The sequence below is a fragment of the Pseudonaja textilis genome, chromosome 5 (genome assembly GCF_049901715.1).
Source record: "Pseudonaja textilis isolate UNSWEBS1 chromosome 5, rPseTex1.2, whole genome shotgun sequence".
Classification (NCBI taxonomy): domain Eukaryota; kingdom Metazoa; phylum Chordata; class Lepidosauria; order Squamata; family Elapidae; genus Pseudonaja; species Pseudonaja textilis.
Window position 1 is genome coordinate 24300245 of NC_141994.1, and position 24051 is coordinate 24324295.

A 24051-nucleotide genomic window follows, 5' to 3' on the forward strand; every position below is an offset into this window, starting at 1 on the left:
AATGGGCGGCCTTCAACTCCCAGAATACCCCAGCTGGCATGCTTTAAGAGGGGAGGACTTCAACTCCCAGAATCCCACCAGCTAGCATCCTTTAAGATGGGTGGACTTCAACTCGCAGAATTCTGGGAGTTGAAGTCCACCCATCTGAAAGCAGGCTGGCTGGACTTCAACTCCCAGAATTCCTCAAGTCAGGATGCTTCCAGCTGAGTGGACTTACTTCAACTCCCAGAATCCCCGAGCATGTCTGCCTGAGGAATTCTGGGAGTTGAAGTCCACCCATCTTCGCGTTGCCCAGGCCGAGTAACCCAGCTGCAAAGCAACCAGGCGGGCTAGCTGGAAAGGACCCTGGGAGCCCTCCCGGCAGAAGAGGCACCCCGCAGCTCCGCACCTGCGCGGCATCCGCCGGCTGGGGCTCTTCCCACGGCCAGGCCCGCCAAGAGTCTCAAGCAAGCCCCCCAGCTCTGGAGGGAGGGGACGGGGACCGGCGACCTTGCCCGGTGCAAGGCGGGCGGCCAATGAACGGCGGAGGTGGAGCTTGGCGGCGCTCGCCCCGGAGCGGGATCTTGCAGCCGGGCCGGGTTGCTTCCCTGACGTTTCTGCAGCTCTCCGGACGGGACGATGATCCCGGCGTTGCAAAGCGTCCCCGGCCGAACTGGACGCTGGAGCCGGGCGAGCGCCGCCAAGAGAGCGGCAGCTTTGCTGGCGGCGGCTTACGGGCTGAAAATCCTTTGGCCGCTGCTTTGCAAGCGGCTGCGGAGGCGGCGGGCCGGCTCGGTGCAACGGGCCGGCCGGGCGTCGGAAGATGCTGCCGAGCGAGAGGAGGAGGAGGAGGAAGCGGCTGGGTCGATGCACGGGCCCGGGCCCGCTGCAAACCGAGCCTCGCCGGCAGCCAATGCGGAATTCCTCCGCCAGCTCTTGGCGCTGCGCAAGATCTTCTTCCCGCGGTTGGTCAGCGCCGAGAGCGGCTGGCTTTGCCTTCACTCGGTGGCGCTGGTCTCCCGCACCTTCCTCTCCATCTACGTGGCCGGCCTGGACGGGCAGATCGTCAAGAGCATCGTGGAGAAACGGCCGCGGAGCTTCGCCTGCAAGCTACTCAAGTGGCTGCTGGTCGCCATCCCGGCCACCTTCGTCAACAGCGCCATCCGTTACCTGGAGTGCAAGCTGGCCCTGGCCTGCCGCACCCGCCTGGTGGATCACGCCTACCTGACCTACTTCGACCACCAGACTTACTACAAGGTGTCCAACATGGATGGCAGGCTGGCCAACCCCGACCAGTCGCTGACCGAGGATATCACGGTGTTCTCCCAGTCGGTGGCTCACCTCTATTCCAACTTGACCAAGCCCATCCTGGATGTGGGGCTCACTTCCTACACGCTCATCCGGACGGCCCAAGCCAGGGGGGCCAGTCCCGTGGGACCCACGCTGCTGGCCGGCCTGGTTGTCTACACCACGGCCAAAGTGCTGAGAGCCTGCTCCCCCAAATTCGGAAAGCTGGTGGCGGAGGAGGCCCACCGCAAGGGCTACCTGCGCTACCTTCACTCGCGGATCATTGCCAACGGGGAAGAGATCGCCTTCTACAGAGGCCACAAGGTAAGAGGACAAGAAGAGGGATGGACGGAGAGAAAGAGAAGAACTTAAGGTGGTTTTTGTTGCTGCTGTTGTTGTTCTTGGTAGGTTTTCCCCTGGAACGTCTGCTGGAATGGTGCGGTGGCCCAGAGGTGGAGTTCTCACCTCACAATCGATCCTAGGTAGAGGCAGATATTTCTCTCTGTGGGCACACTGAGAGTATATCTGCTGAACAAAACTCCGCATTGGTGACAGGAAGAGCATCTGGCCAGTAAAAACATTCTGCTAGCACCATTCAGTTGCCCAGACTCCACCCCGCAAGAGATTGTGAGGTTGTTAAACAAAGATGATGATCTGGAACATCTGCTCAGAGCAGAAAAAACAACAACAACCCACTGAATTAATGGGGTATACTAGATCTAAAGCAAGGGTCTTCAATCTTGGCAAATTTAAGGTTTATGGACTTCAACTCCCAGAGTTCCTGAGGAGGAATTCTGGGAGTTGAAGTCCACCAGTCTTAAAGATGACAAGTTTGAAGACCTCCTGATCTAATCTTATCATCCATCCATCCATCCATCCATCCATCCATCCATCCATCCATCCATCCATTGTTCTATCTGATCTATGTATCATCCATGTATCTATTTATTGATCTATCTAATCTAATCTATCATTCATCCATCCATCCATTGTTCTATCTATTGATCTATCTAAAACATCATCCATCCATCTATCTATTGTTCTATCTAATCTATATGTCTAATCTATCTATCATCCATCCATCCCTCCCTCCCCCCTCTGTCTGTCTGTCTCTGTCTCTGTCTCTGTCTCTGTCTCTGTCTCTCTCTCTCTCTCTCTCATATCTATCTATTTATCTAATCCAAGGGTCTTCAAACTTGGCAGCTTGAAGCCTTGGGGACTTCAACTCCCAGAATTCATGAGCTAACATGACTGGAGGAGGAATTCTGGGAGTTGAAGTCCCCAAGGCTTCAAGCTGTCAACTTTGAAGACCTCCTGATCTAAAGCAATGCTATAAAACTTGGCAACTTCCAAGGTGTATGTCTATGGAGATTCTCAGTCATCCAGGTCATGGTTTTCCCAAAGATGCTTTATCAAGAGGCAACTGGACTTTCTGGTGAAATCTCAAAGAAAAACCAGAAAATCCAGTTGCCTCTTGGAAAAGCACCTTTGGGACTTTCAGGGAGCGTGGACTTCCAACTCCCAAAATTCCCCAGCCAGCGTGTTGAAGGCCACTCAACTTAAAAGTTGCCAAGTTTGAGAAAACGCTGATCTAGACAGAGGTTGCCAAATTGGCTCTTTTCTTTCTGCTTGGTTAACAATATTGTGGGGTGTTTTTTAAAATTCCTAGTAAAGTTCTCTGGAAGAGGGCAAGAGAAGGCAATCGTAGGTTAGAATTTGTTAGATAACACACACACACACCCCAAAATGTATTTCAGTATTTCTTTTCTTTGCAGAAATTAAATTTACTCGCAGGATGGATTTCTGTTCTGTCAGCAGTTGTAGCTATGAAGCAGCTGTGTGGACTTTTGAATGAAGAATATACTGTAATCTGTTATCTTCCTATGGGTACCCTACTGATTATTCTTCCTCCACCCATCACTGTGATTTTGCACATTAATCTTCTAATGTAGACTATTTATTTAACCGATCAAGTTGGTGGACATCCTGTATCTTTTCACTTCAGGATGAACACTTTACTGAGCTGACTGCAGTGAGAATTTCTTTTTATGCAATAATAGTAATGCCATGTGATATTAAACAGGGAAATTCTATTATTTAGAAAGCTTAAAGTATTGAAAATAAGAGGAAAACAGTAAAAATTCTATCAATACTGGACATCACTAATGCAAACATGACATTATTTAACCTTATCCAATGATTGTAACATGAAAAAAAGCCACTGCGTAGCATATCAAAACAGCAGCTATCAGGAAATGAAATACTTAGCATTAAGATCTCCATCGTATTATTACGTAGTATGTATATATATATGTGTGTGTGTGTGTTTATGGTATTCAGCTTTGTACGGGTATATTCCCACGTCATTATAGTTGTGCTTTTAAAGTTTCTGAGATTCTGCTGAAACGTTGCTATAACTTTAAAAGCACAACCATAATGACATGGAAAAATACCCGAACAAAGCTGAATACCATACATGTAAGTACCTGCGAAAACTTAAGAAAAAAATATATGTATATATGTATATATGTATATATATATATATGTGTGTGTGTGTGTGTGTTTATATATGTTGATCTACATTTGAAAGTATTCCTTCCACCCCCTAAAAATAATGAGTTTATTTGCTAATACTCTGATAAAATGCTCATTGAGACTGATGGATTTCAAATCCTTTAGGATTGTAATATGTATTGATACCTAGAATATATGAAATGTTTGGATCAGATATCATTAACCGATAAACAGATAATCAGGGGTGGAAGGGACCTTGTAGGTCATCTAGTCCAACCCCCTGCTCAAGCAGGAGACCCGACACCATTTCTGAAAGATGGGAGTCCAGTCTCTTCTTGAAAGCTTCCAGTGATGAAGCTCCCACAACTTCTGAAAACGACTTCTGTCCCATGGGTTGATTGTTCTCACTGTCGCCCCCTTACCTGCACTGTGCCTCACAGCTGATTTTTGGCCAGTTTGAAGCCTTCTTTGGCCTCCGAGAGGCTTGAGGAAGGTTCTGCAGGCTTCTGCAGGCTTTGCAGGCCGAAAACTAGGCCTGTTTTGTCACCTTTGGTATTTTCGGAAAAACAGTGACGAAATGGGCCTAGTTTTTGGCTTGCAAGCCTGAAGAAGTCTTCCTTAAGCCTCTGGGAGGCTGAAAAAGGCCTCAAACCAGCCAAAAATCAGCTGTGAGGCATGCACATGCGCAGTGAGGTAAGTTTGCCTGCAGCTCGTGTGCCGGCACAAATGGCTCTGCGTGCCACCTGTGGTACACGTGCCATAGGTTTGCTATCACGGTTCTCACCTTTGGTGCAACAAATCCCAAGTTCAAAAGTATTGTGTGTCTTCTTATAGATCACATTCTTGAAGCATTCAGGGGTTTGATTTGTTTTTGTTTTGTTTAAATTCACAGGTGGAAAAGAACCAACTTCAGAAAAGTTACAAAGCTTTGGAAGAGCAGATTAACGTCATTTTATCCAAGCGCTTATGGTACATCATGCTTGAGCAGTTCCTGATGAAATACGTCTGGAGTAGCAGCGGGTTGATAATGGTGGCGGTGCCCATCATCACGGCAACAGCATTTGCGGACGGCGGTAAAAACCCTTGCCTTTTTATTTTGAATTTTTGTGAAATAGGAGCCTGGGAAGAAAAGGCATAGAAGAGAAGAGATCTCTTCTAATTTATGCCATAACAGGTAGTCCTCGGCTTAAAGCATCATTGAGCCCAAAATTTCTGTTCTTGCGTGAGACACTTAAGGGAGTTTTGCCCCATTTTGCAAACTTTTTTTGCCTCAGTTGTTAAACAAGTCACTACAGTGGGTAACCCGATCATTAAGTGAATCTGGCTTCCCTGTTGACTTTGCTTGTCGGAAGGTTGCAAAAGGGGATCACAGACGCAGCAATGGTCATAAGTAGGAAGCAGTTGCCGAGCATTCTGAATTTTGATCACATGACCATACTAATAATCATAATAATATTTTATTGTCATTGTACGTATATACACAGTATACACATACAATGAAATTCACATAACACCCAGAGACCAGACCCAACACACACACACACACACACACACACACGACAATCCCCAAATTCCTCGCCCCCTAAAAACACACAAGCTCTTGTGGTTTGCCGGCAGCAGGTATGGATGGCTGAGGTCTCGGAGAGCGAGGACTCGGATGAGGGCCCTGCGTGTGATGAAGGGATGGGGCCAGGACCACCAGGGAGTGTAGCACTGCCTTTGGAGATTGTGGAAGCTGGCAGCAGTGAGGAAGAGGTCCCCGAGGGGCCTGTGCCCAGTGCATGTGCACGCAGGGCTGCTCGAAGGAAAGAGCAGCTGCTGCAGCAGCACGGGCAACTCAGGAGTAAGGCTGCAAGGCAGTGGCCCCTCCCTGAGAAGATAAAAGCCAGCTGAGAAACTGCAGTTCTTTGCAGAAGGCAAAGAAATTTGATACTTGAGCCTGGTGGACATTAGGAATATCTGAGTTGGTGTTTGGAGACTCTTTGATTTATTGTTTAGGAATCTGTTCTTGGCAGCCTTGCAAAACCTTGGCAAGGCTTTTCCTTATCGGAGCTAATTAGTTGGACGCAGCCTTTTATCCGTGAAGAAACAGGATTCATAAATGAAACAGTAAGAGGTTGTGCTGTTACCTTTGTCTTGTGTTTACTTTCTTGGAACCCGGTTTGGGTCAGAACACAAGCACCCACACAACAGACCAAGTAGTACTGTCCAACAGTTCACTGATGGTGGCCCTTAAGTTCATGGTTAAGTGCAATTATAGCTCTGGGATAAAAACTGCTCAGAAAAATGTGTGATCTGAGTTTTAATTGCTCTCTAACTTCTGCCAGAAGGCAACAGTTCCACAAAGATTGTGAGCAGGATGGGAAGAGTCTGAGAATGTTGTGCGACTTCCTCAAACAGCGAGATGCGAAGATGTCACCCTGGGCTGATAGTTGAAGTCCAATGATATTCTGGGCAGTTTTAATGATTCTCTATAGAGCTTTTTTGCCCGCTACGGAGCTGCTCCCATCCCATGCAAGAATCCCGTATGTCAGGACACTCTCAATAGTGCTGCATTAGTAGGACAGAAATAGATGCTGAGATAGATTTATTTTCCTGACCATTCTCAGGTATGGGAGTACAAGTACTTAACAACCATGGGGATAGTACAAAGGTCGTAAGTGTGAAAAACGGTCATAAGTCACTTTTTTCCATGCTGTTGTAACTTTGTCACTAAACAAACTGTTCTAAGTCGAGGATTACCTGTAGTTACTATTCCAATAAATTTAATACTAGTATTCTGTGAATGAGTTGAGTTTTAAACCAGTGATTATAACCTGATATCTTGGTAAGAGCGGAGAGTCTTTATTGTCTATTGTAATTTGGCAGATTAGTTCATGCCCCTCACCTAACTTCCCCTGTGGTATGTGAACAAGACCAGGAAGTCAAAAAAGAAATCACCAAAATAAAAATGTGGTTAATCACACTGACATTACAAGTGCTGTGCCATTTTTAACCTAATTTTTTTAAATAATCCTAAAATGTGTTTTTTTTTTAAAAAAAAATGATGTTATATATTGTCTATCTCATTTAATTGCATCTCATTGTGCACCTGTAAATTTTTCACCGAACTGAATAGATGGTATTATAATACATTCAGAAAATAAGAGACAGTAAATTCATTCAATTCTTGGATAATAACCATCAGAGTTGTGGTGGCGTAGTGGTTAATATGCAGTATTGTAGGCAAGCTCTGCCCACAGCCAGAAGTTTGATTCTCATCAGCTCAAGGTTGACTCAGCCTTCCATCCTTTTGAGGTGGGTAAAATGAGGACCCAGATTGTTGGGGGCAAGAGGCTGACTTTATAAACCACTTAGAGAGGGCTGGAAAGCTCTGTGAAGCAGCATATGAGTCTGCTATTGCTTGGGAAGGAAGGAAAGGAAAGGAAAGGAAAGGAAAGGAAAGGAAAGGAAAGGAAAGGAAAGGAAAGGAAAGGAAAGGAAAGGAAGGAATAGTGACGGAATGGTTAGAATGCAGTGTTTCAGGCTAACTCTGCCCACTGCCAGGAGTTTGATCAAGGTTTACTCAGACTTCCATCCTTTCAAGGTGAGTAAAATTAGGACCCAGATTGTTGGGGGCAACAGTTTGACTCTGTAAAACTGCTTAGAGAGGACTAGAAAGCACTTTGAAGTGGTATATAAGTCTAAGGACTATTGCTGTATAAACTGCCTTTAACACCAGGCCTAGCTCACCCCTACTGCCAATATCAAGGTATTCCCTGAATGCCACAAACCCAGATGCAACCAGATAGCACATCCGGATGGTCCCTATAAGCATGCATTTCATGACTTTCTATTTTCACTTGGACCTCATGGAGAAATTACCCAAACATTCCCCTGATATCAGCATTAAATAAGCCAAAACCCAACCCTAGCTCCAGAAAAACTTTTCTGAAGGATTTTGCCATGAATTGTCCCCAGAATAAAAAAAAATGGAGACCTCCACCTAACTACCAGAAGCCCCCTAAACATGAAAAGCCACCTTCAATCTTACCATGAAAGTCATTTTTCAACCGGACTTCGTAGGAGTCTAACGTTAAACTGTAGGTACAGATCTCTATGTAAAATTTAAGCTTAATTCACCTTGATGCTAGGCTCATCTTCTTATTCACATCAATATTTTCTGTCCTCAATATTTTCTGTCTTGTAATTATAACAGAAACCCCAGAGAGGCAGAGTCTACTCCCAACCATTGTTTTTTCTTCTATTGTATTAGAATATTTCCAAGAAAATATTGAAAATATCGCTTCCGAATGAAGGCGAAAATACGTGTCCCGGGATAATGTGGCAGGATCCAATTGCTTCCACTGACTGTTTGTCTCTTCGATAGATTTGGACAATGGCCAGAAACAAGCCATGGTCAGCGAACGAACGGAAACCTTCACTACCTCACGAAATTTATTAGTTTCTGGAGCAGATGCCATTGAGCGGATTATGTCTTCCTACAAAGAGGTACTCGGTTAACTTGGTCTTGATTAATAGAAAGGGTAATATATTGTAAACATCATAAGACACTCCAAACATAAAGTTTGTATCCTGGGTGACTGTGAAAATGAAAACTGAACAAAATTTAAATTATGTTGTCAATCTTCTTTTAATGACCCCATAATCCCTTGCAAGGTGGAGCCTGGGAAACTGAATGGAGCTAGCTAGAGTGTTTAGTGGCCAGATGCCGTTCCTGTCACCAGTACGGAGTTTTGTTCAGCAGATATATTCTCAGTACCCAGAGAGAGAAATATCTGCCTCTACCGAGGATCAAACTCACAGCATCCTGATTGTGAGGCAGGCGAGAGCTTCACCTCTAGGCCACCACACACACACATGCACACACACACACACACACAGGCCCATTGCTATTTGTGCAGTGTGAAAATTTCCACCAGTTCTTCTTTCATCTTGTACCGGATTGCATACTACATGTCTAACCTTGAATCACAATAGTTCATTTAGTGACTGTCCAAAGTTACAACGGCACGGAACAAAGTGACTTATGACCATTTTTCACACTTCTGGTTGCAGCTCCCCACTCTGAAGCAGGTTGTGTGATGAAAATCCAGATACTTAACAACCGGTTCTAACTTATGACAGTCGCAGTGCCCCCGGGCTCGTGCGATCCTCTTTTACGACCCTACAAATAGTCAATGAGGCTCACATAATGACTGTGTTATTAAGTTAACAACTGCAGCGTTTCACTTAAACAACTGTGGCAGGAAAGGTTTTAAAACGGGAGAAAACTCACAACCAATGTTTCACTTAGCAACGGAAATGTGGGCCTCTGTTGGGGTTGTAACTTGAGGACTGCCTGGATTTCGAAGGATTTGAACATCCGCAGAAAAGTTGTAGATTGTAAAGAAGAATTGGAAAAGAATTGGGGAGAGGGAAAAGGCTCCTTAAACTTTCCAGGCTGGTCACCAGACACTGGCTGACCTCGCTTCCTCTTTCTAAGGTCAGCTGTGCCAAAATGAGAACGCTTATTCTTCGTTTGAGATGATCTATGGGGAGCCTGATCCCTCCCTCAGAAATGGTGCTGTTTTCTGCAGAAACCCAGGCCTGGGCACTCAAGCTAGACAACAAGGTTCACTAGTCACTTATGGTGCTCTTAATTCAATTGAAGCGGGGTGCCACGGAAACGGGATTAAGGGAAGGCAGGCCTGTCCAGTTGTTCCGATGGCCGATCTCCATCGTGTTTTTCCGGGTGCATTTTGTGCAACATTTGCAAAATAACAACAGGCATGGCAAATCGTTTCTCAAATCCAGTGACATATTAGAATAAAATGACCACTCGATTAAATAGACAATATTTTCTTAACTTCCTATAGGAGCATGAAAATTCACTTTTTTACAATTGGGTCTCTTTCTCTCCCCTTCCCTCTCTCTCTTCCATTCCTTTCCATTTCATTCCATTCCATTCCAAGGAAGCTTACTACATGCCCTTTTGCCAGTCACTGTCTCTCAACCCAACCTACCTTACAGGGTTGCTCTGGTGAGAGATGGGAGCAATATGCGTGCCACCGTGAGCTTCTAACAACAGGCAGAATGTTGAATGAAAGAATAGAATGGAATGGAATGGAATAAAATAGAAATTAGAATAGGAATAGTATAGCATAGTATAGTATAGTATAGAAGAGAAGAGAAGAGAACAGAACAAAATAAAATAAAATAGAATAAAATAGAAATTAGAATAGAATGGAAATTAGAATGGAACTGAATGGAATGAATTTTATAAAATAGAAATTAGAATAGAGTGGAATGGAATGGAATGGAATAAAATAGAAATTGGAATAGAATAGAGAATGGAATGGAATAGACTAGACTAGACTAAGAATAGAATAGAATAGAATGGAATGGAATGGAATGGAATAGAATTCTTTATTGGTCAAGGGTGATTGGAAACACAAGGACTTCGGTGCATAAGCTGTCAGTGTACATAAAAGATATAAGTGATAAATCATGATCATAAAAATGCATTCATCATAAATCATAAGATACACAGCACTTAGTGAAGTAATTTCATTAGATCTTATGGCTCAAGAATTTGTTGCTGCCGTTTATATGATTGGAGAGAAGTGCTGAAGATTATTTGTCTGCAAGCAGAATTTATTACCATCTGAGACAAGCAATCAGTTCTAATAGAAGGGGAATTACATTTCCTATGCATTTCTTGCTTTTCCTATAGCCAATTAAACTCTACTTTTCTTTGTAAAGTCAGAGTTCAACTGCTACATTTCTGCAGCAAAAGAAAGTGCATGAATAATTTCAAATTAATATTCTGCCCCAGAACCTGTCTGAATATTTTAAGACCAATTCAGCCATCTAACTAATGGAAATATTGTACCGTAAATTACTTTAATTGGAAACTTGGATTTCATGATCTTCTCTTGTGAACAAAAAAATATTTGAAGATGTATCAAGATGGGATTCAGAGATCTGCTTCAAAAATCAGATTACAAAACGCAAATTCAACACAAGCCTTTGCAATAATGAACAACACATTTCTTTCGGCGCTTAATTCACACCACTTATCACTATGGCTTTAAAATTGTGATCGTTTGTTGTTTTGCAGGTGGCAGAATTAGCCGGCTACACTGCCCGTGTTTACAACATGTTTTCAGTCTTTGATGAAGTAAAGAGAGGCATTTACAAAATGTCAGAGCTTACTCCGGAACGGGAAAGCAACAACAAGAAAAGGAATAAAGCCAAACCATGCATTAATGGTCTCTTAGAAATCAAAGGTAATCGATACATTTCTGTTCCTTGATTTCTTTTTAATATTTTGCATCTGGGTAGAATTCAATGCGGAAATGGTGGGACAGCATGCTATCATCTCTTCTTAAATATGGATGTTCTTTTTACTAGCTTGGTGCTACTTTTATGATTTATTAAGGGACAATCTATAAGTTCTCTGTCATTGGACAGTGGATCCAACAGGAAAGGAACTAATTAATGCTACCTCTTCTACCCAGTAAAATTGGCAAAATTGACAGTTCTTTAAAATAAAAAGTTCATTAGCCTAGAGTGCTTTTGTCCAAAATAGCCAGAAGATATCCGAGCCAGAAAGGTAGATTAGTATTTATTTATGTACCGTCTTAGCAAGGAGAAGCCCTCACAAATACAAGCAAGGGACCCTTAAAAGGGTAAAGAATATACTATTCTATACAATTCAAACATCTATAGAGATTCTCAGTCATCCAGGTCATGCTTTTTCAGGAGGCAACTGGACTTTAGTTTTTTTCTCTTTGAAGATGTTTCTCTTCTCATCCAAGAAGCTTCTTCAGCTCTTGACTGGATGGTGGGGAACGGAAGGATTTCTATTCCTTGCAGACAGCTGGTCATTTGCATCCTTTTAGAGGGTCATTGAGGCCACTTGGAGGTTTATCTATGTCCTCAGGGTCACCTGAGTAGTGCAAATGGTTCCTGTAGCCTGCAATTTTTCCAGCTGCCTGCAAGGAATATATATCCCTTCCATTCCCCACTGAAAGTTCAATTGCCTCCTGAAAAAGCACCTTTGGGATACAATTCAAACATACTGTAGACGTTGGAACGTGTTCTTTCAAAGGTTAGCATCATTTGACTCGTTGCTGATGGCTATTATATGAAAATTCATGGAATGTAATATTCTTAGGAGGATCTGCATGAAGCGTAGATCATAGCGTGAAATGTAATATTCTTAGCATGATCTTGTTAATGCCTAATTGCATATTCATGGGATGTGTTTTTTTACATTATAATGAGGCATAATGAGTAAAGAGCAATTGAATGGGCTTTAATGCAGCATTAAAGCTTTGAACACAGCCACTGGGCTAATTTCAATATATGTGAGAGAGAGAGCATCTGCCAGATTAATTTTGTGAAACATTGAACAGGGTAGGGTAAAAGGTCTTTTTAATCCAATACCATTAGAATAAATTAATGAATAAATAAGTGAAAGGCCAAAACATATCAAAAATGACTGCAGGAATAAGGTATGTCTAATTTAATGAAAAGAAGGACAAAGGGTGAGATGATATCTGTCTTCTAATATTTGAGGGGCTGCCCCAAAGAAGAGGGAGTCAAGCTATTCTCCAAAGCATCTGAAGGCAGGAGAAGAAGCAATAAAGATGGAAACTAATCAAGGAGAGAAACAACTTTAGAACTAAGGAGAAATTTCCTGACAGTTAGAACAATGAAATCAGTGGAACAACTTTTCTCCAGAGGTTGTGAATGCTCAAACACTGGAAGTTTTTAAAAAGATGTTGGATAACCCTTTGTCTGAAGTGGTGTAGGGTTTCCTGCCTAGGCAGGGGGTTGGACTAGAAGACCTCCAAGGTCCCTTCCAGCTCTGTTATTCTGTTAATACTTAACAAAGCATACTATTATCATAGGTATAACGTTTTATTTCAGCTAAGGCCCATGCTACATCTGCCAACATTTTAAAAATAGCCCCACTGTGCCTGAATGCTATCTACCTGCCTTTAATACAGTCTCTGGGTTTTTGTGGGCATGGAGATGAAGTCAAGATACACTTTTAAATGAAAAGTCAAAAGGAAGAGACTGTTTGGATGATTCAAATAAACATCCACTCAGACTTTCCCTTACCTAGTGGATATATCAACCTGCAGCTACCATCCGTTTGAATGCACAATGACCATTTAAAAGCATAATGGTCGATGGCAGATAGCAATTTGCAGGATCATCAATATGCTTCGTGCCAAGGTACTTTCAGGGCAGGAGGAAGGGTGAGGAGCAAGAATGAAATGACAAAAAAAATAAAAATAAAACCACGGTGCTGTTGTGAAGCAAATTCAGCCCTCTTTTCTATATGCACAACTCAACATTTCTGTTCTTAAGCCAGGCAGTTGTTGAGTGTGTTGTGCCCCATGTGCATGGGTTGTGAGTTATGCATGGCTGGTTGAGGAATTCTGAGAGTTGGAGTCCAAGATTGGAAACCCAATCTAGGGTGATATCAAGGGTGGAGTACTTGGGCTTTGGAAATCATGAGATAGATAGGTAGATGGATAGATGGATATAGGGAGGGAGGAAGGAAGGAAGGGAGGGAGGGACAGAGAGAGAGAGAGAGAGAGAGAAAGAAAGAAAGATGTATGTGGGAGCATGAATTCAGCCTAGTCTCTGCTGTTTTAAAGAAGCCTTGCCTTTTCCCAGGTTTATACCACTGGCTTTTGAAGTCCTACATGATGCTAGGAAAAGATTTGGCTGCTTGAAAAAGTTCTAGAAGGGCCTATGTTTGGACTGGCTATCTATTACTTCAGAATATATTTGCTTATATTCTGAAGCAAATTCTTAAAACTGAATCTGGAGTATTTTGTAGACTTATCAAGACTCAAGGGACGTGATGGCTCAATGGCAAAGATGCTGAGCTTGTTGATCAGAAAGGTCGGCAGTTCGGAAGTTTGAATCCCCAGCGCCGTGTAATGGAGTGAGCTCTTGTTACTTGTCCCAGCTTTCTGTCAACCTAGCAGCTTGAAAGCATGTAAAAAAATGCAAGTAGAAAAATAGGGACCCCTTTGGTGGGAAGGTAACAGCATTCCATGCGCCTTCGAAGGCGTTTAGTCATGCTGGCCACATGACCATGGAGATGTCTTCGGACAGCGCTGGCTCTTTGGCTTTGTAATGGAGATGAGCACCGCCCCCTAGAGTCAGGAACGACTAGTACGTATATGTGAGGAGAACCTTTACCTTTATCTATCCATAATCTATTCTTAAAGCGTTGAATAAAACATGACACAAATATAACAGATTTGTAGTGATTATTACTTATCCTGGTCTGTTGGTCTATGATTGGTGGAAGTGGCTCTCTCACCTCACAATTTGGAGGCTGTGAGTTCTATCCTAGGTAGCAGCAGATATTTCTCTGGGTGCAGTGAATTATATTGTCTGTTGTGAACACAGCATAGGAGTCCAGAAGAGCATCCGGCCAGTAAACTCAGCTCCATTCAGTCCCCCCCGATTCCACCCCAATGCAAGAGATTACAAGGTCATTAAAAGAAAAAAAATGCTCAGTTTTACAATGGAGACTGGTGCAAGTTCTTAACATAACTGAAGACTAAGAATCTTTTCCCTAATCCCATCTAGAATTTAGGATGGCATTTTCATGTGAAACTAACCTGGTAACGAAGGTCTGTTTGCCAAAAAATGCCTTTCACAAACCAATAATTTTCTGTCTGTGCTTGCGTGTCTTGCTTGCTCTATTAACATACCTTGTGCTTTTTGTCTTTTTTTTTTTACTTATAGGAAAAGTAATAGATATTGATCATGGGATTATCTGTGAAAATGTCCCTATAATTACCCCCAATGGAGATGTGGTGGTTTCCAAGCTAAACTTCAAAGTAAGATGCTATGCAGGAATCTTCTGATTGTTGTCATCACAGTTAGCACAAAACGAGCACAGAGTTCATGTCCCATATGTTAAATACTTGGACAAGCATATGGAAAATGGGGAGATCAAGCAAGGTAGGCACAGCAGCTGGACGGCAGAGGCAGAAATGTGTGCAGGTAGTCCTCAAGTTATAACCCCCCCCCCCAACATTTAGGTTGCTAAAGGAAACGTGTGTTAAGTGAGCTTTGCCCCATTTTATGGCTTCTCTTGCCACGGTTGTTAAGCGAATTGTTGCCTTTGTTAAATGAGTAAGTGTGATGAGGCGGAGTGTAACACAAACGTAACAAAATCCGAATGTCCTTTAATGCCTCCAACTTGGCCCCACTGTTCAATAATTCTCAGTTGGAGATGAAACATACTCAAAAATAGTCTTCAAAAGAAAGCAATACAGTCCGAACTTAATGAGAAGATAGAGGTGAAATAAAAAACCAAACAAACTACAATGAAGGAATTTCCACAACAGACCAGGATAAGTAATTACCAACTGCAAGGAGATAACAAGGCACAGTCTGTTGGAAGGACGCCAACTAAGATAACTTCAGCCCAAAATAAAACACGCTTTGCTTCTGGCAATGCTGTGTTTTAACCATCTCTCTTATATACTATTCTCCCCAGCTGCAACCAATGAGGGGGATCATGGCCACTTCCTCTCTCATAAGTCAAGTTGTTTCCTTCTCCATTCCTCCCTGCATGTCCTAGGATGCAGAGGGGAGGGGCCTGGTTCTTCCTCTGCCCAGCCAGCCTCTGCCCTTCCCCAGCCTCCTCCGGAGCCACACCTCCACTCCCGGTCGGCTGTTCCTCCTCTCCCTCAAAGTCTGACTCTAACAAGGGCATGACAGTAAGAGAGTTGTTAAGTGAATCTGGGTTTCCCCATTGACGTTGCTTGTCAGAAGGTCACCAAAGGGGATCGATACTGAGATCGTCATAAATACGAGTCAAGTTGCCAAGCATCTGGATTTTGATCACGTGACCACGGCAATGCCGCAATGCCATTTAAGCTAGGAAGCGTAGCTGCTTCTTTAAAAGTATCCAGAATTGAGCTTTGTCATTACAGCAGTGTAATATTTCGGGATGTAGTTGTAATGACCCGGGCCATGGCACAAAGGCAACACAGTCAGATAACCAGTAAGAATCCCTTTATTATCTCCAACTTTGCCCCCAATGTCCAGGTTACCTTCTGGCTGGAGAAAAACTCTCCCAGGAACAGCCTTTAACTGTAGAAAATTCAGTCCAAAACAAGGTACACACAAACTGTAACTTAAAATCCAAACAAACCAAACTGAAGTAATTAGCTTGAAAGGGCAGGAGAAGGAATTTCAGACTTGAAAGCACAGCAAAACTCACAAAGTTGGGAAGACAGATAAGCCACGACAATACAAGATAAAGTCACGTTTGCTCCCAACAGCTTGCTGCATGCAGCTTCCTTGTTTGTACGCTGTGTTCCCAGCTGCAGCTAATGAAGGGAATCAGGGCCCTTTCCTCCACCATGAGCCATGCAACTCATGTTGCTCCCTTTTTCGTTCCTCCCTGCATGCCCAAGGATGAAGAGGGGGTGGACTTGGGTCTTCCTCTGAACTCCCTCTCCCTTGTTCTACTTCTTCCCTGCTCTGCCCAGCTGGACTTTGCCCTTCCTCAGTTTCTTCCACAGCCAACAGAGCCATACTCCCACTCCCTGTCAGCTGTTCATCTTCCTCCTCCGAGTCAGATTCCGACAGGAGCATGACAGTAGTTTTCCCTGCCTTTACACGGAGACAGCCATTCCTATTCTTTTAAAAATAAATGGATTTGTTTGTAAGTAAAGTAGGAAGCAGTAACAAGATGCAGACTGTAACGCACAGTCCTGCATCATAAATTTATGTTTCAACGGGCAAGAATAGCTTGGAGGTTGATATTTATGTATAAGCTGATATCCATAATGGATGTCAAAGTAGAATTGGGTACCATGAGAGATACAAACGATGTATCGTGAAACGGTGTTTTGTGAAAGCTACTTTTGGAGATAATTTGTTGCTTTGGTGCACTTCAGTTGTGCTTGGATTTCTTAACACAAGATTCAGACTGGGAACAGGGACACAAAACTAACTGGATCTTAGGGGTGAATCTAAGTCTCTGAACCAGCTTGTTCGGGGAGAACGTGTGGATGGTGTCAATCATCATCATGAAAAGGAGCGCAGGTGGAGCAGTGGTGAGAATGCAGTATTGCAGGCTGACTCTGCCCACTGCCAGGAGTTTGATCCTGACCAGCTCAAGGTCAACTCAGCCTTCCGTCCTTCCAAGGTCAAATGATGACCCAGATTGTTGGGGGCAAAAGGTTGACTCCGTAAACCGCTTAGAGAGGGGCTGTAAAGCACTGTGAAGCAGTATATAAGTCTAAGTGCTATTGCCCTTCCTTCCTTCCTTTCTTTTTCCTTCCTTCCCTCTTTCCTTCCTTTCTTCTTTCCTTCCTTCCTCCTTCCCTCCGTCTTTCCCTCCCTCCCTTTGTTCCCTTTCTCATTCTCCTTCCTCATGCGCAATAGTGAGAATGCATTATTGCAGGCTGACTCTGCCCATAGCCAGGAGTTCGATCCTGACCGGCTCAAGGTTGACTCAGCCTTCCGTCCTTCTGAGGTTGGTAAAATGAGGACCCGGATTTCTGGGGGCAAGAGGCTGACTCTGTAAACCGCTTAGAGAGTCCTATAAAGCACTATGAAGTGGTATATAAGTCTAAGTGCTGTTGCTGTTGCTATCAAAAGCCAGGTGAAAATAACATCTCTCTCCAAAGTGATTGTGTCTCTCACTCCACTTTGCAGGTTGAGGAAGGCATGCATCTTCTAATTGCCGGCCCCAATGGCTGTGGGAAGAGCTCTCTGTTTAGGATTTTAAGTGGTTTGTGGCCCGTCTATGAAGGGGTTCTTTACAAACCACCTCCTCATCATATGTTCTACATTCCACAAAGGTTTGCATTTTTTATTTGTTTCTTACAAAACAGGGTCATAATAAGGGGTCTATGGCAGGGGGTGTGATTCAACCGTTGTAACAACCGGTTTGGTGAGCGCGCATGCTTTGCTACTTTGCTTTGTGCGTGCGCAGAGCGTTTGCTACTGATCTTCTCCAACAATCTCTGTGTGTGTTAAACAGCTGGCAGGTGGCAAATCCGCTGTGGTGCATGAATCAGCTGAGCTTGAAAACCAGGATATAAAACACAGAATAGAGCCAGGGATGGCGCAACAGCTAATTGTCCGAGCGAACCGTTCACTCACAGCTTGTTCTGACCCAAGCCTTGTTCAAATCAAACAAACACAAATTGTTCAGAAAAGCAAACCTCTTTTAATGCGGCACTGTGAATTCTGTGCATTCACAGCCAAGAGTCATTCAAAACTAATTGCCCCAGATAAGAGCAAGCCCTTTCAAGGTTGCGAAAGGTTGCCAAGAACAAATGACTAATGGCAGATCAATATCCAAAGCCAGATGTTTCCAAAAACAATCTGGAGTAAGCAGGGCTTCATCGAGGACTCTGAGTAGAAAGAACTTCCTTGCTTCCTGCAAAGAAGCCAACCCCGAAGGCTGGCTTTTATCCCTTATGGGAGAGGCCATCACCTTGCAGCCTTATTCCCGAGTCGCCCGTGCTGCTTCAGTTGCTCTTTCCTTCGAGCAGTCCTGCACGCACGCTCACTGGGCACAGGCTCCCCGGGGTCCTCTTTGTCACTGCTGCCAGACTCCACACCTCCGAAGGTAGTACCCCACTCTCCAATAGTCCTGGCCCCATCCCTGCATCACACACAGGTCCCTTGTCTGAGTCCTTGTTGTCAGAGATCTCAGCCATCCACACCTGCTGCCAGCGAACCACAATACAGCTGATCCTCGGAGCTACAGGTTTGTCTGAACCAAGCCAAACTGGTAGAATCCTACCCTTGGTCTATGGGCTACCACAGAGCTTAAGTTAGACTTCTCCACCACCCACCAACACCACCTGGAACTGGCCACAGAGCCTTTCCAGAATAAATATTTCTGCTCTTTTCTGCAGCACAACAGTTGTTGGTCATTTTATTTCCATTCCGGTGTGAGCAGGTTGATTTCTAATTATAACCTCCTGCTTATGGAAATAAATCCACTAAGCTCTGCATTGGGTAAGCTGTGCTAATGAGTGTAAGCTAATTAAACCTAGTTGTAGTAACGGAGCTCTTTGAAATATTTAAGAGACCCTGCTGGATCGCTAGACAGAGTGGCTCACTGACGGTTATTTGAAGACCATTTCAATTATTTATACCTTAAAAGAATTGTGGAAACTATAGCTTGGCCTGGAATGCTATTGAGCTAATTTAGGCGGAGAAAATAGCATATAAGTTAAAAATAAAGAACCATTAGTTGTGGTTTTGTGTGTGTGTGTGTGTGTAATATGATTTATGGATTTGAGGACTAAAAAATAAATATGAACTAAGTGAGGGTTTGAAGGGACGTGTATAAATCTAAAAGAGGCAGAGAATTATAAGATTGGCACTGTTATAGAGAAAAGCAGGAAGACATATTTCATAGCTTGCCTATATTTTCTTCTTTACTTCTGTCTTTTTCTTTAGATTTGAGTCTTGCTGCATTTAAAATTCTAAATAATAATAATAATAATAATAATAATAATAATAATTTTACAAAACACATCAAGAAATAATAATAATATTGTTATTGTTATTATTGTTATTATTGTTATGTTATTATTGTTATTGTTATTAACGCTTGGGAAGTGTTCAGCTAGTGATTTGTGATACGAAGCCCAGCATAGTTATCTCATTTGCTGTGTGCACTGTCATTTTTTGTGAATAATAATAAAAATAAAAATATAAAAAATAAATATAATATAAAAATATTTTAAAAAAACAAAAAAGAAACTGAAGGCTTTATTTTGGTTGCTCAAGAACAAGCCTTAGCCACAAATTGCATGAAGGCAAAGATTCAGCATGTCACCACCAACAGCAAATGCCGCCTCTGTAACGAAAAAGATGAAACAGTTGACCATTTTAATCAGTGGATGCAGCAAAATTGCACAAACTGACTACTTCGACTACGCCATAACCAAGTTGCTAAAATCATTCAGTGGAAACTGCGCCAAAAGTTTGGATTTGAGTATAGCAACAACTACTGGGAACATCAGGCTGAGAAGGTTCTGGAGAATGAAAAAGTCAAGATCTTGTGGGACTTCAGATGGACAGGTATTTGGCCCACAACACACCTGGCATAACAATAGTTGAAAAGAAAAGGGTTTGGTTCATTGACATTGCAATACCTGGTGATGCACGAATTGAAGACACGCAGCAAGAAAAAAATCACAAAGTACCAGGACTTACAAATTGAAATTGAGCGACCTTGGAAAAAGAAATTGTGTGTTATCCCAATTGTAATTGGAGCCCTTGGAGCAATACCTAAAGGGCTGCCTGGCTATTTGGAAATCCTGAATTTATCAGACTCGAATACCCTGATTCTACAAAAAACCACCCTACTTGGAACAGCTTATATCCTCCGATGCTTCCTGAACAGTTGCTAGGTTCATGGTTAGGACTTGAGCTGTTGAGATACCAACCATCCCCAACGGTTGTGAATCTCAGTAAAGATTAACCAATAATAATAAGGAGGAGAAGGAGAAGGGGAATAAGAAGAAGAAGAGGAGGAGGAGGAAGGAGGAGGAGGAGGAAGAAGGAGGAAGAAGAGAAGAAGAAGAAGAAGAAGAGGAAGGAGGAGGAAGAGGTAGGGACTTGACTTAAACGAAACTTGGACAGTAGATTGTACCAAGAACATATTCCACCTGTATGGAACACAGGTAGTCCTCAACTCATGACTACAATTGAGCCCAAAATTTACGCTGCCAAGCGAGACAGTTGCTAAGTGAATGTTGTCCCGTTTTTGTGACCTATCTTGCCTCTGTCATTAAGTGAATCACTGCAGTTATTGAATGAGTAACCTGGTTGTTAAGTGAATCTGGCTTCCCTCATACACTTTGCTTGTCAGAAGGTCACAGAAGAGAATCACATGACTCCAGGATGCTCTTATCATCATAAATATGAGTCAGTTGCCAAGTGAATTTTGATCACATGACTCTTGGGAGGCCTCAATGGTCGTAAGCGTGAAAAACAGTCAAAAGCCACTTTTTTCAGTGCTGTCATAACTTCGAACAGCCACTAAAGGAGCTGCTGTAAGTCGAGGACTAAGTGGCAATGCTTATAAATCCCTTTGATACATATAAATTCGTAATTCCCATTTTTATCCCCTTTTGCAACCTTCCGATGAGCCAAGTCAATGGGGAAGCAAGATTCACTTAACAGCCGTGGGACTGATATAACAACTCTGTCATAAAACAGGACAAGGTGGTAAAATGGGACAAAATTCACTTAGCAACTGTATTGCTTAGCAATCCAAATCTTGGGCTCCGTTGTGGTCATAAGCCGAGGAACTACCTGTGTTCTCTTCTGTGGGGGATGATTTTTCTACGTTTTTCAAGGAAGACCGTCCTCAGTGATTTAGCCAAGAGAGTTACTGCAAGGGTGCCATGGAAGGTCTCTTGTCTTTTTTTCATGCGCACAGTAAAAAATAAAGGAGCAACATTTAAATTATGGCTTGAACGTTTTTATTCCAACCATCCTTTCCTTCCCACAGATATTCCCCCAATTGCCAGAATGGAATCCAGAATAGAATAGAATAGAATAGAATAGAATAGAATAGAATAGAATAGAATAGAATAGAATAGAATTGTTTATTGGCCAAGTGTGATTGGACACCCAAGGAATTCGTCTTGGGGCAAATACTCTCAGTATACATAAAAGAAAAGATACATTCATCAAGAGTCAAGAATCATAAGGTATGACACTTAATGATAGTCATAAGGTACAATAAGCAATCAATCATACTAGGAAACAGTCAATATAAATCATAAGTATACCAGTGACAAAGTTACAGTCATACAGTCACAAGTGGGAGGGGATGGGCGATAAGGAGCGATGAGAAGATTAATAGAAATAATAATGCAGACTTTGTAAATAGTTGAACAGGGTTGAGGGAATTACATGTTTAGCAGAGTGATGGCTTTCGGGAAAAAACTGCCCTTGTGTCTAGTTGTTCTGGGTGTGCAGGGCTCTATAGTGTTGTTTTGAGGGAAGGAGTTGAAACAGTTTATGTCCGGGATATGAGGGGTCTGTAAGTATTTTCACAGCCTTCTTTGGGACTCGTGCAGTATACAGGTGTACATGTAAATGTAAAACATGTCAGGATTACAACTTGTTAGGCAAATGAGAGGCAACCTTTGAGAATGTTTGCTGTCTTAATTCGATTTATTGACCAGTTTAACATATTACTAGTAAAGCAACCAACCAACCAACAAAACATTTCTAAAACATATCCCCATCTCTACATTCAGGACATAATTCCAGGCCAAAGGTATTCAGATGATCAGATTTGGGGATACGTAGGAATATTTATTAAAGACAAGAGGCAGTGTGGATTTGAAGAAAGAACCACTTTCAAATAGTCCATGAAAATTCTCCCATTTCTATCAACTTGGAATAGAAGACAAAAATGTATTCATTTATTTTTTTTAGACTTGTTTGCTGCCCACCTTGCATAGATATAGTTCCAAATCAATACGATTTTCTGTTTGGTGTGAATTTTCATTCAAAGGCATGAGATAAATTCTTCTTTACGGAAGCATTATTCTTCAGCCAGGGTTATCCCTGCTAATAAACTCTAAATTATTTCTTCTGTAAACAATGCATTGTTTTTTTCTGAGCAAGTTTAGGAAACAACCGTCCTCAAATAATTACAGTATTTAGAAACGTGGCATTTAAAGCATTATCTGCTGCTCAAAGAACAGCAGCCTGAAATAGCAGGGTGGAGATGGGACTTCACACAAGGCAAGAGGGCAAATCCAATTATCTTTTTTTAAAATTTCTTTTCAGGCCTTACATGTCCCTGGGAACACTACGGGATCAAGTCATCTATCCCGATTCAGTGGATGACATGCATGAAAAAGGGTACCAGGATCAGGACCTGGAATTAATCCTGCAGATAGTTCATCTGAATCACATTATTCAGAGAGAGGGAGGTATGCATTTTTTTTCTGGAAAATCTGGCATGTCATCAGAAAGTTGGAATAGATGGATGGATGGATGGATGGATGGGTGAGTGGGTGGATGGGTGAGTTGTGGGGTGGATGAATGGATAGGTTGGATAGATAGGTGGGTAGGTAGGCAGGAAGATAGGTGGATGGATGCTAGATATAGATTCTAGATAGATGAATAGAAATTAGATAGATAGATAGATAGATAGATAGATAGATAGATAGATAGATAGATGTAGGTAGGTAGATAGGTAGATAGGTAGAAGGTAGGTAGATGGATGATAGATAGATAGATAGATAGATAGATAGATAGATAGATAGATAGATAGATAGATAGATAGATAGATAGATAGATAGACAGATAGACAGAGATAGATGGATGGATGGATGGATGGATAGATAGATAGATAGATAGATAGATAGATAGATAGATAGATAGATAGATAGATAGATAGATAGATAGATAGATAGATAGGTAGGAAGATAGGTAGATGGATGCTAGACAAAGATACACTCTAGATAGATGAATAGAAATAAATCGACATAAATAGAGATGGGTGGGTGGATGGATAGGATGGAAAGGTAGATAGGTAGATGGATGCTAGATAAAGATAGATTCTAGATAGATAAATAGAAATAGAGAGAGAGAGAGAAGACAGAAAGAGAAACAGACTGACAGATAGCTAAGTAGGTAGGGGGAGACAGAGAGAGAGAGAGAGAGAAAGAGAGAGAGAGAGAAAGAGAGAGAGAGAATAATTAAGTTAGATAGATTGTGGTTGAAAGTCAAAGGCTATCCATATTTTACTCACGCAATAAATATTTCTTCATAGCCTGAGCCCCTTTTACAGCTTTCAGGGAAACCTTCCTTTGAGTTAACAAACGTTGTCTTACAAAGGATGAAAAGAATTTTCAAAATAAACACCAAGGCCTTGTATCTTTTATGTGACTCTCTGAAGGGTGGAATGCCATGATCGATTGGAAAGACATCCTGTCTGGAGGAGAGAAGCAGAGAATGGGGATGGCTCGGATGTTTTATCACCGGTAAGCCTAATCCTTTGGTTTCAGTACAGATAGAATAGTCATTGGTTTAATGCCACTGATAGTCTGAATAGCAATAGCACTTAGACTTATATACCGCTTCACAGTGCTTTACCGCCCTCTCTAAGCAGTTTTACAGAGTAATCAGCCTCTTGCCCCCAACAATCTGGGTCCTCATTTTACCGACCTTGGAAGGATGGAAGTCAACCTTGAGCCTGGTGAGAATCAAACTCCTGGCACTGGGTAG

The 24051-nt window shown here is 42.5% G+C and overlaps 1 protein-coding gene across 1 annotated transcript in view; it reads left to right on the top strand.

Annotated features, from left to right (window-relative positions):
* The first annotated feature begins 163 nt into the window (after window positions 1-163).
* The window catches only part of ABCD2 (ATP binding cassette subfamily D member 2), a 28510-nt gene continuing 4622 nt past the window's right edge, over window positions 164-24051 (top strand). The window contains exons 1-8 of the mRNA XM_026721564.2: window positions 164-1590; window positions 4673-4853; window positions 8150-8271; window positions 10883-11051; window positions 14548-14642; window positions 17482-17627; window positions 22606-22751; window positions 23723-23807. Of these exons, the coding sequence (XP_026577349.2) occupies window positions 619-1590; window positions 4673-4853; window positions 8150-8271; window positions 10883-11051; window positions 14548-14642; window positions 17482-17627; window positions 22606-22751; window positions 23723-23807 (1916 nt within the window). The 5' untranslated portion in view covers window positions 164-618. The remainder of the gene's footprint in view (window positions 1591-4672; window positions 4854-8149; window positions 8272-10882; window positions 11052-14547; window positions 14643-17481; window positions 17628-22605; window positions 22752-23722; window positions 23808-24051) is intronic.